A 13,026-nucleotide genomic window follows, 5' to 3' on the forward strand; every position below is an offset into this window, starting at 1 on the left:
AGAAACGGCGGTCGCCATTCCTGTCTCCTCCTCCTCCTCTGTCGTCGGTGACCCGGTTTCGTTATTACTGGGAAGAAAAATCGCAGATATTTGGCAGTGGTATCTATCCGGCTGCGAGTGTATTAAAGCGGATTAATGTACTCGCTCGATGTTTTAATTGTTTTCTTTCTACGCCCGCCCGCCCGATGTTTCAGTCCTCTTATTTTCCCCGATAAATATCCGCCGCGACGGAATTTTGTCGACGCCGCAATTTTTCAGCGGCGGACATATTGTTTTCATGCCGCTGCTCTGTTACCATTGCAGGATGCAGGGACGACACGGTTCCACTTGCACCGGTTAAAATGAATCGCAGGGAGGACCCGCTGTTGCGACAGCATCGCAACCGCTTGCTGCAATTAGCCGAGGCGACGAACATCAAGCCCGGCCGTGGAAGCGGGAAAAGACGCGGCCAGAGGCAGTCCCACGGCTTTGGACCCAGGTCAGTGTGCCCAATTATCTATGGGGGTATGTACCTACGCGAAATCTATAATAAAAGCCCTTTGAATTTTGGGTGAAAAATCTGCATCGCTATTCGCGAAAAATAGTTTTTCTATTTATTTCTTCAAGTTCATTTTTCCTTATTAAAATACGAAAGTACACTCGTGTGCGTGGACGTCGAAATAAGCCATAAAAATGTGCAGAACAATTTACCCGTAGGTTTTCTCCATTCTTGAGAATTTGCCAAGCATTCCAGCAATGGAATATGACTCCGGGAACGTGTCTGTTCATTACTTACTGTTTCCACCTGCACGAGCAAGTAATAACTAGACGACGCACTGTGGTCTAAAAGTCGGTTCTAGCACGAATAAATTAAAAATACCAACTACCCCGTAAATCTGTTAAAATTTATACTTGTATGATAGTTTGATATGTATACTACAATAACAAAAGCAAAATTAGTAAATCACATCACCGTATTATTGTTGGCAAGACTGTAAACATTCCAGTAACCACATTTTTGTTTTTCTGCGTTAGTCAATTGCTACAAATTATAACCTCAAAATATCGAGTTCTTTCTTGAAGTGTGCATAAATTGTGTTAGTATCTTGTTATATATGATATTATCAGTATGACTGTAACTGGAAATGGTAGGTTTACGTTTCCTTCACACACTTTATGATATATTTTATAGACTGATACTTTTTAAGAAAAATTATTACAATGACGTAAGTTTTACAAAATGTGCACGCATTTGCACGCGTTGCGAAGTATTTAATTTGCAAGCTTACTTCATCTCCATAAACGGCAAAGAGAAAACGCGATCCCCCGCAATCCCATTATTATTTTATTTTAATATTTTAGTAAGCGTATCTACGATCACTCGCTTAGAGTTGTTCGAAGAATGATTCAAATTGAAGAATTTGAAACGAAAGGATTGCGTTAGTGGATTACTAGAGGGTATTTTTACCGGAAGGAATGTGAGCGGACACAATACTGAAGGAATTTTAGAGAACTTCATCAAAAATATTGAGATACGTTGGAAAATAGGCAATAATTATAAAGATAGATTTCTGTCAAAAAATAAGACTTTGTTAGAATCGATCATAGTATTCCTCTTTAATGAGATTGAAATTCACGAACTTGAACCCGCAAGAGTTGGAAGGCCATTAAAAAATTTTAACGAATGTATCATAGTATTAGATTAATAATTATTATATTAATAAACAAGTAGTCAGTATTGTAAATTATATTTTATTTACTTTACTCAAATATGTAAAAGTAATTTATACACGAAATGTCAATTTTTTCCTCGCACAATAATTAATTCGCACTAGAACTGACTTCTAGACCACTGTGCAACGTGACGAGGCGGATCTTTGTGCAATGGCAGCATACAAAAAAACATTTATCAAATACAAATTATACATCATCGACATCGAGATAAGTAACATTTTCCCGAACATTCGTGCCTTCAAAGGTTTCAATAAAAATGTAAATTTGCATCGAGTTCCGCAGTCTCTTAATAACTCGCCAGTGCCGGTCTTTGCTTTTAAGTGGAAACGGTAAGTAACGGTCGGACGCGTCTGCCAAACTTTAAAAGCTGAGTATCCCGGCGGCTATTAATCACGCGGAAACTTATTGTTCCACGCTTTCACGTATTCCGATACGAAAGCGTTTTATCTTAGCGTGGGTATTTTTAATTTATCGGCGATCACGCGCACAAAAGCGGCCGCTTTCGCCCGCACGTGCGATTTCCATTTGATTTTCATAAAATTGATTTCGAGCTAAATGAAAAGCACCGCGGCGCGGCGGTAGCACAGCTTGCGCGTGACCGAGAACTTTTACCCTTCGTTTTCTCCACTTTATTCTCTTCCATCGAGCCCATAAATGTTATTTACGTGTTACCCGGCGATCGAGAATATTACAAAAAATAGCCGAGCACACATACAGAGGGGCGAAGCGAAAAACATCTCCGCGTACCACGTTTCTGCTTTGTCGCTCGCACGTATTCGTCTTCGTTACTGTCCCGGATGGGATAGATCCCAGGGCGGTCTGTTGTCGACATTTTTATTACCGGCCGACCGTTTCTTTTTTTTTTTAATCGCCTTTGACGAATCGCGGCCTAAAGGAAGAGAGAATCTCGGGTGAAAACCACCGGGAGACAGTAAGCTGTCCCGTGGCTTTCACCGGGCTTGCATAATTAACCCTTTTAAACTGACATTACGCATGTCAGCGTGAGCTACGGTGCATTCGCCACGCGTTTTCCCAATCCACCTCCTCCGCCCTTCTTTGTCCCTCCCTGTCTATTGTTTCTGCGACATTTTCTCTCCGCTTTTCCACCTTCTATACTTTCGAGCGTCCTCTGACGACAATTCTGTTCACGTGAGGGATTCTCGATGATTAATTTTTTATTTTTGCTCGTCCATTTTTCGGACCATCGTGCTATTAGGTTAATTTAAATAATTTTTGATTATAATTTTGATTATATACAGGGTGCATCTCGGTTGTTATTGAAGACAGAAAGAAATTGTACAGTAGTAGATACATCGAGTATATAAAAAAATATTTCTTCAAACCTGAACAATAATGAAAAGCGATACGAATGAAACTGTTCAATTTTAAGCGTTATGTGTTTCGAAACGATCGGCCGGAAACCGCGGGAACTTTCGGGATGACCCAATAGTTGCAAATAGAGGGTGGAACAGGGATATCGTATCGACGCGGCGTATTGGCTGAAAAAGAAATTGCTGGTTGGACTGTTTCAGTAATGGAGGACCGAGCGCCGGGGGCCGCGTGACCCTGCAGGATATCGTCCGAAGCGATCCTGGATACACGCCAAACATCGAGCATTTAGTTTTTCCGGAGCGCAAGAGCAGCAATCCAAATTTGGCGAAAACAGCCGACGAATCTCCATCGAACAAATCCAAACCGAACGCGACCAGCTCGGGAAGGTCCAGGCTCGCCGAGGTCTTCTCCAGACATTACTCCAGAGGGTCCTCGCAGGACTCCACGGTCACGTCCAGGAAAAATCATTTGAATGTAAGTAATTGCTTTGAGACAACCATGGACAAAGAGCAAGAAGCACAAATATCAGATAGCCATTTTATTAGATTGTTGCATATGAGATTGTTTCCTATTGTTTCGTAAAATGCCGTTACTCGATTTTAGTCACGTAGGCACTCCATCCCTCCACTTCGAATTTTCCCCGAATTGTCAAAAATCGCAAACCTCTATAACAAATAAGATTTTCGCAAACCCCACTACAGATCAACTCCCACCATTTGTACAGTTTTCTTTAAGCGTTGCAGAGAAAAAATAAACCAGGTATGTTCTGAGCACCCGAGGTGTGCAATCAATTTCCTTATTGGCATATCTCGCAAGGATCCGAGATCCCTGCTATTTGAGTCGACCCCAAGTCTCGAAAATTTATAGACCGAGCCACACCACAGTAAACATGTCGATGTGCCACCTCAATGAGCTTTAGATATGTTGTCAATTAGTCGAGTATAGTTTATTCTGCAAGTTTTAATACAGGATAATCAAAAATAAAATATTAATATCTTGAGTCAATTGTTTATTGGATACAGTCTGTTCTTTACTTTAAAAAATACATAGATACGTTTATGGAAAGTATAGAGTCTTTTAAATAAAACTTCCGCAATATAATGAATATAACAGAGTTGTGCAGAATTACAATTTAATTACTCCAGGAATTATAATTACAAAGTAATGGAATTACATTGTAATTCAGTTATATTGTAATTTATAATTCAGATCTTCATTCAATTAAATTACAATGTAATTCGTAATTGCAATGGAGTACAATTATAAAATACATTGTGTAATTAAATTACAATGTAAGTAATTCGTAATTGCAATTGTAGTACAATTATAAAATACTTTGTAATAAATTTACATTAATTACGAATTACGATGTAATCAAATTAGAATTAAAAGTTAAATAATAATAAAGTAATAGCTAAGAAGAGGTTGAAAAATCCATGTGAAAGTTTTAAGCAGAAGGAATTTATTATTTATAAATTTATAATATCTGAACAGAAATAACTTCTGCGTTACAGATCTGCGTCCCTACCTTACCTAGTTTACGATATGTATATTAAAGGAAAAAATAACGACAATCATCTAATGAGACTCATTAAACAAACATTAATATTATATGTAAGTAAAATGAAATACATTACCTAATAACAAAAAACTGAAAGAAGGAACGTTTTTATCATAGCTTACCACTAACCAATAATAGGATCACTTTGACTGATTATAGGTTCATTTTAATTATCAGTCAGCTTTAAATTAGTTTTTATGAATACTCTTTTTCAAAGTTCTGGGCTATAATTAGGAGAGCTGTATTTTAATTATATTGTATTTCAACTACATTGTATTTCAATTATATTATATTTCAATTAGACATCTGATTAAAATACTTAGTAATTGAATTAATTGAAAGGTTTGAATTACGTAATTCAGTTACGACGTAGTTGAATTACTATATAATTGAAATACAATGTAATTAAATTGCGTAATTGAATTAGAATGTAATTGAATTAGCACAACTCTGGAGTATAATGGTATTCTCGAGTACCAAAACGTGGAAGATTGGCACGCATTTCTCTCCGCAATCTCTCTATGTTTTGCGTATGGACATGAGTATTCAGATCGCAAAATTTTGTGTATGGTTAACTGTGTAATGCGTGTTACTGTACTTCTTATCAATGGCGCCAGTCGCATCTGTCCCGGGGCTCGGCAATTACTCCTTGTATCCGATCGGCGCTTCAAAGTGACAAAAGGTGCGGCTCTCGATCCTCGATCCACGGTTCGCGACAGATAGCTACGGCGACTGGTTCTTCACCGTGCCGCGACCAAAATAAAAATACTTTCATCGAAGGAGTTGCGTAGCCAGTCTCTCGCGCCTCATCCGTATTTGGAAGTAGAAACAGCCGCTGCCTGCCAGCCTCTTGCCCGCGAGTTTAGTTTGTCCCGTGTCACGCTCGACGCGACTCTTTCAAGAATACCTTTATGCAATCGACTCGGCCTTTCCGAACGACCCGGCCTGTCGCATAAACAATACAGAAGTTAGAGGAAGTCGCCTGCACCTAGGAATGTTCGATGCTAATCGCGTGCATACAGTCGGACGCACAAGCGCCCGTGCACTCTTTGATACATCGACTGTCAGACGAGTTTTATGCATTTCGACACGAGTCGTTAATAACAATTGTTAGTTACTCGACAATGCAATCCTCACCTTACAGTATAATCTAGATAATTTCAATATTAATGGATTGTTTTGGTAGGTTAACCTATACTTTTGGTAGACCTTAGACTATATACTACGTCGACAATTCACGGTCGAAGCCTCGCTTGTGTTTTTCTCATGGAATCTTTTTTAATAAGCGTTCTCCAAAAGGCGTTACTATGGGACAGATATTATACAACCTCTGTAATAAAAGTTACGTGTAAACAACTTATTTCAGAACTTTTTGATATGTTCTCCATAAAAGTTCTTGAGGAATAGATATACATATTCTGAAACAAACCGTGAAAGTTCGAACAGAGACGTTCATTTCGCTTTTTGTTTGCAACAGCATCTTGCTTCTTATAATTCCAACTAGATTTTTATTAAATGTCTTATGTGCTGCGAACGGACAAGTTCATAAAAGTGTTCTGACAGTGCACTGTCTAAGTATTGGATATCTTGATTGTCTTGGTCGCAGAATACGCAAGAAAATCGTCGTTTCGAGAACGAGCGTTGTCACGTACACAATACAGCTCAGGATAAACGGTTTTCCTCTTAAAAGCCGCCGTCGATGGCGAAACGCGCCATGTTCGGTCTGCTGAGTCAGATAAATGTCACCGGCTGACACCGGGCGCAATTAATTAAGGTAAAAAAGGCTAATCAACCCAGTCCTCTCGATTTTCGCCAAGCCCGAAGACATCCCGCCGCTGAGGATAATTCTCGAATCACGGAGTCTCTTGTGGAAGAATGCGATTCACTTCCTCGTCGATGGCCGCACAGGAGAGAAATAGGACAGAAGAACATGAAAAAAAATGGGAAATAGGAAATGGAATGGAAAAACGAGACCGATGGGGAACCGCAAAGCATCCGTCCATGTTGAATCGATTAACTGGCTCGTCAAAGAAATCATTGAAAATGCATAAGAAGAAATGCCAAGTGCATCTGCATCGGTTTTAACCGCAGCGAGACTATCGCGTTAAGGGGCTATCGATTACAGGATCCCATTGTGAACGAATCGCTCGAGTTATCCAAGGGAAAACATCATTAGAATATCCTTGACAGCGATGGACAGCAAAGCAGTTTATTCTTCTATACTAGCTAAAAATTTATTAATCCTGTAAATAATTGTTGTTTCGACACGTGCTGGGTATGCAAAGATAGTTTGTAGAGTTGTGAAATCATTTAGTTAGAATAGCTCCGTTGTTTCTAGAAAACCAAAGGCCAGAAGGTTGAAATGAGGAATATTTGAAAAGTTCAGGGGGTGACTAACCCAACGTTCTCCTCGACGTTTCACGCCCTTTCCAAGTATCGGTGTACCCTAAACACTCAGCGTGTTGTTCAAAGGGTCCCCTAGACGGCCAATTCTCTCGAGAAAATAGTCTATGCAGTTTAACGCTGCAAAATTGTACTGAACCAAGCACTTACCAGTTTCCTCACCTCGAATTATCACCTGTGTAATTTTTATCGATTTTCGCAATTTGAAAAGTTTGAACCTTTGTACCATTCTAAATGGATATTGATTCGCCGCTTGTTCTCGTGCAGATTCGCTAGAATATATCCACTTACTCGATCAAGATTATATCGAACTACTAACTGAACCTTTATCATAATCCCTGTTAAGCTGCAGTTAGGTCTTGTAGCTGCAGATATCCCCGAAGGTTAAGTGCAGCAATTATTAATCAACTTGTCTTCATTGTAACGCAGGAAGCTTAAAACTCGATCCGTTTAATTTACTCCTTAATCGATGTGCACCGTTCTGCTCAATTTAACCAGAAAACAATTTTTTCTCTTTAGCGAACATTTTCTTTTACAAGTACATAAATTAACTGAACAGTTTACGATAGTTGTTTGCTAAGTCGGTTTGCTAAATTGTATGCCAACTTGGTCGGAAATATTAATGCTCGCACTACCCGGACAATGCACAAAGATTAATCACTCCTTTACAGGAGGAAACTATACTTACTAGGATACATCGTTTTGATATAGTCAAAGAACGAGCACAGGTGACAGTTCTAATGCACATATCCATTGCAAAGGTAGAAGAACAGATCTCTCGACTATCCTCTTCATCTATAAGCCCCTCTACCACTGTTCACCAAAAGTCTCTCACGATACAGGGTGTCTCAGCTGAAGGAGGCCACCTAAATATCTCCTTTATTTTTAATGATACAAAAAATATTTGTGGCATAATGTAACTGGTATCGAAGGAGGAATATTATAGAAGAATAATTTCTTTCGTCCGGCTATTTTTTCAGTTTTTTCAAGGTCATCGTTATCTTTTTTATCGGGAAAACTTATTTCTTTTTATTCCATCTTATAGTTAAGTCATTAACAAGATGGTATAAAAAAAAGTTTTCCCGATAAAAAATAACGACGACCTTGAAAAAACTATGAAAAAATAACCGAACAAAAAAATTGTTCTTCTATGATATTCCTCCTACGATACCATTTAAATTATGCCAAAAATATTTTTTTTGTGCCATTAACAATAAAGGAGATATTTAAGTGGCCTCCTTCAGCTGAGATAGTATACTATCTGTATACTATCATCCGTATTTAGTTAGAGTTCGAGTATACCGTGTCCCAGGTAACTTCTAAGGCCAAGAGATTAGAAAGTGCTAGGGGTTTCATCTCGATAACAATATGAGCCAGCGCTATCATGATGGACGTATCAAACGCAAAGCAGCTAACTACTTATCCTTATACATACATAAACTTGTGCAATTTTCTAGATTAGATACAAGTTTCTGCAGATCAAGATTCTTTAAAAGTGATACATACCTAAAAGTGAAAGAACTTATACGTACCCTTTAAAAACATTTTCAAAGTCGTTGAATTTTGCTCGTGTCTACCTGGATCTAAACATGTTGTTTAGGCGAGAGTTTGCCGGATTTCGGCAGAGTGCATGGTCGAGTCAGTGAGTGGGGCACCGAATGATGCGAGATTCTGATTACAGAGCACGTCGTTGGACAGCGGAGGCGCCAGGCCCCATCAGACAGGAGGATCCGGAGGTAGCAATGTGGCGACGAGAAGCGGTGGGCGCCGTTGGCTGTCCCAGAGTTCGCAATCCTCGAGCAGGCAACATTCGGCCGACGACGGGGTCCGTGGAGGCAACGTGGGCGTCATAGGGCCCGTTTCGTCCTCGTCCTCGAGCCAGGCCCCTGCTCCCGCTCTGCCGCCTCGTAGAGTCAGTCCAGCCGCGGATTCAACCGACATCTCGAACACGGCCACCGGCTCCCGCGGCGACAGGTAACGCGCGCGCGATTCTGTTCCGCTTTTTCCCCATCTCAGCAGGACAGGGAATCGCTGTACAGTGGTCTACTAGCTATATAGTGCACCGTGTCCTGCGGCATCCACCGTCAGGAAAACCACCCGAGAATTTCCGACCATATTTCCCCGCCGCTCTCTTCTTCACCAGCGTCGGTCGCGTTTGTAACTCGGTTTTAACGAGTCCCTCTCGCTCGCGATTTGCATCCCGTGTTGAAGATTTTTAATTACGTGCGTGCGCGCGTATTGTTCCGTAGCCGTATGTGTCTGTGCTTCCGTCAGTTCTACACCCTTGGGAAAGTGTGCAAACCGCGCATTCTTACGAAGGAGCTCTGTCAACGGTGGTGACGGGGATGATCTTGGGTTTTGTGTGTGTTTGTGTGTACGGTGCTTATTCTCTATTTGAGGATTTTTCGGTCACGCGATTGCGGTGAACGGTGGTAGTTATCGACTACGATGGTAATGCGCTATCGCATGACAGCGCTAAGTTACGCTTGCACCCCACTCTACACGTGAGACGGTTACTTCTTTGATACTTGAAAACTTGATATTGGTATTGGTACAATTCGTCGACCGTGTTGGATGTTTTCTAAATCTGAGGAAAGAGAAAGAACACGTTTTCCGGATCTAATGAGCAACGGGAGGGTTACTTGTATTTTAATTAGAGCTCTTGGTGTTCGGATATTCCAAGCTTATTTCAAGAATAAGAATCCGAGGATGGATCGACGATGTCTACGCCGTTCTCTCGGGTCTTTTACGTGGGCATAGAGTTCACTGTTATTCAGTGGTAGGCTCTCGCCAAAAAAGGCCAGGACAGGCCTAGACAAATAGTAACAGCGAAATCGGCTCGATCGTGTTCCGTCGCGGCGACGAGAAACCATTCGTTCCGTGGGAGATCGACGTCGCAAAAACGATCCGGTTCGTCGCTCCCGGGATTAATACCGGGGACCCCGGCGCTGATATCGATCGGGTAAAAAGAGAATTAATTCGATCGTTGCGTGGTTTACGTCTGCTCTCTCTCGCTACCGGCGCGGCGCGGCGCGGCGTTTGCTTTTTGCCGTCTTCCGAGGACGGTTACACGCGATGTAACTTTCATGAAGCTGAATGAAAGGACGGAACCGCTTCCTGCACCGTGCAGGCGCTTCCCCGCGGAGCGTAACTTGTTTACACACGCGAATGCAAAATTCAACGGGGGGGAGGAGGACAGGCGAACGGGGTATAGTAAGCACCGATACCTCCTAGAACTCTTCCCGTGGCCGTATACGGTTAATTAGTTGCCTTAGATGATTTTTGCCGCTCTCACGGGATATCATGAAAAAGCAATCAGCTTGTTTTCTTCAAATATATTGGGTTGAGCAATAGGCGCTTCTCTAGGAAAAAGAGAAAAGCCGCGCTGCTTATGGATGCTAGGCGATCGGCAAGAAGAACTGCAGTAGTAGTAATCGTTTCTTGCCGCTGCGGTAGCTATCAGTGTTTTTGTCGTATGCTGCGAGGAAAAATAATTGTACCGGGTAGCCGAGGTTGGAGATCAATCACAAAGAAATTTTTGAGAAAATCCAATCATTTCATCGAGTCGCAGGCAATATAATCGTATTCTTGGAATCATCTTATAAAATCCGCTATCTAGTTATGAATATTATTGTACATACAAAGTTCTACATTTATGAAATCACTGTCAGAGAACAAATTCAGCGAACGTTCGACCGAAATTTCGGATTTGTTAACCGAGTGGGAGTCGCGCGAACCCGTGAGGTTTAATGCGGCCGCAGAATGACAGTGCATCGATCGCCGGTGGCGGCTTGATGTTCGAAGTGACACACGGTGTCTAATTTAACGCGCGAGAGTGATCCAACTGTGAAAACCGGGGGAGCCCCAGCCACCCTGCGAACGATGTCCGCTAAAAGGTAAATATAATTCATCGGGTACAGCCGTATCGGTGAACGCCGATCGGGACACTGCTGGAAATAGGGACACGTTCGTCGCGCGACAGCCGAACTGAAACAAATTATAGGATAATGTATTCGGGGACTATATCTCCGTCTACGTCTGGCTGCAAATAGCCTCTCGACACTGGCGGAAGAGAGTCTCTCGTCTCTCCATCTTCTTATTACGCTGGAAATAAAACAGCCCCGAGAAGCCGATATCGGATCTTAATATCGAATCGAGATCGATTAAAGTTAATTGAACCGCGGCCAGTCACTTCTACGTATACGCTATAATTTTGTCCCCTTTTTTAATCAAAATTCAATACCTTACTTGAACTGAATAAGCCGCGGCGAATGCGACCTCCTCGTTAGAATTTATTTCGTCCGAGGCGGCCGATTTTCGAGGGACGTTCTATCGAAACACACAGTGGCGGAACAACGGAAATTCTTTTTTATCGACGACACTATACGCTTCGCTGTAACGGGGTCACATATTTTAATCGCTGCCGTTAGAACCAGCGGACTTTCCGCGGACGTGCATTTTTATGGACCCATTTATCAAAATTGACGTCCCTCTTTCAGTTCCGCCGTAGTTAAAAGGAGATGAGCACTGTGTTGCAATTCTTCGGATATTTTATTTCAGAAGAACAAATTTTTCATTCCTGGGAAGAGCAAAAACCTATGAACCAGAACATTTGTACAATTACACTCGTAACACAATTCTTCCGCAGAAGTTCAAGCACCCCCCTGTAACATCGTACTACTTTTTCGAACGGAAACGTAACACTGGCAAGGAAATCTCATCGTCGACCTCGGTAGTCGACTTATTAAGTTCCCCTCGCGAGCGTCTAATCTCGAAATGAATCGAGTCATTTGTAAGATTGGAATTTCATTTGTTCGAATGTTTCAGCTGTTCGCCGATCCGAATCTTGCCAACAATTCCATTTCCGCGGCTGCTCCTTCGTTTATGAATCATTGCTACGTCGCGTCGGGGATGTTATACTGTTCCCTTCTTTGCTCGCATCGCCGACTACATTTACCAAGATTCATTAATGATAAACGACAGAGGGACGTCCGTAAATTACCGAACCGTCGCCGTCAGGTTGACACGCCGTGAGATTCACTAGGCAGTCGCTGAAACAGATTTCATTTCGAAAAACCCTTTCCCCGACCCAGTTCGACGCTCGAAACGATCCAGAATTTATATTCCGTCCGCAAGCTTTGCGAAACGCGCGAAATGTATTTTATTCTCTTCGAACGAGATTAATGCTTTTATACTGGAACGGTTACACGGAACTTCTTACGTCGAGCGCTCTGTTGTAGTCTATTTTGCTTCTCGGGGAACGCTCGTTGTTAGTCTACGTTGATTAATGTAAATACCTTCAAAATTGTTATCAACATCTGTCTCGAGTGAAGGCTTTCCCACGGTGTTTTCTGCGTTAGCAGTACTTGACTGCTAAAAACGTCCAATTTATCTTTTTTATTTTTTGTGTTTATCTAGTCGAACTTATTGTTTTTGTAATATGTCAATTAAATTAAGAATTATTTTTATTCAGCACAGTTATTAAGAGCACAACGCTAAGAACATTCTGCAATGAAGAGTCATGGCTAGATATGCATGTTTATGCATTTATAGCAAAATTGAGTAGATGAAATTTAAAATTATAGGAAAATTAAAAAAATTCAAGATATCAATACAGAGGGTGTACAAAGTATTCGTACACCTTTTAAAAACTAATAACTTTTTTATAATTGTACCAAACGACCAGATTTTTTATAATCAATTAGAAGCATTGGTTTACGAAATGATATGCAAAAAAGATCTTCCAAAAGTTATAATTTACAAAGTTACATGCAAAAATAAAAAAGGGATTTTTTAAAACATTTTTATGTGGACCCTTAATGAAAATTTAAAATATATGTTTTGTAGATCTATGTTAGCTATACAAATGCTGAAAATTTCATCGAAATCGGTTGACGCAGGGAAAAACGACACGCATCGAAAGATGTACGATTCTGTGGATTTTAAGCAGAAACTGATCAAAAGTCGTGTAAAACTACGATTTTCACCACTTTGAACGGCTTGTAGCTCGTGTGTAT

At 41.1% G+C, this 13,026-nt stretch overlaps 1 protein-coding gene across 5 annotated transcripts in view; it reads left to right on the top strand.

Moving 5' to 3' along the window:
- Rhogef3 (Rho guanine nucleotide exchange factor 3) overlaps positions 1-13,026 on the top strand; it is a 244,696-nt gene that overhangs the window by 67,044 nt on the left and 164,626 nt on the right. For 4 of the 5 annotated variants that reach the window (XM_076422055.1, XM_076422058.1, XM_076422056.1 and 1 more), the window contains 3 exons: positions 304-478; positions 3,246-3,519; positions 8,691-8,983. In XM_076422055.1, coding sequence (XP_076278170.1) covers positions 304-478; positions 3,246-3,519; positions 8,691-8,983 — 742 coding nt within the window. Of the gene's footprint in view, positions 1-303; positions 479-3,245; positions 3,520-8,690; positions 8,984-9,011; positions 10,906-13,026 lie in introns of those variants that run through there. The other variant, XM_076422059.1, reaches the window with a different exon arrangement.

The sequence above is a fragment of the Lasioglossum baleicum genome, chromosome 4 (assembly GCF_051020765.1).
Source record: "Lasioglossum baleicum chromosome 4, iyLasBale1, whole genome shotgun sequence".
Lineage (NCBI taxonomy): Eukaryota > Metazoa > Arthropoda > Insecta > Hymenoptera > Halictidae > Lasioglossum > Lasioglossum baleicum.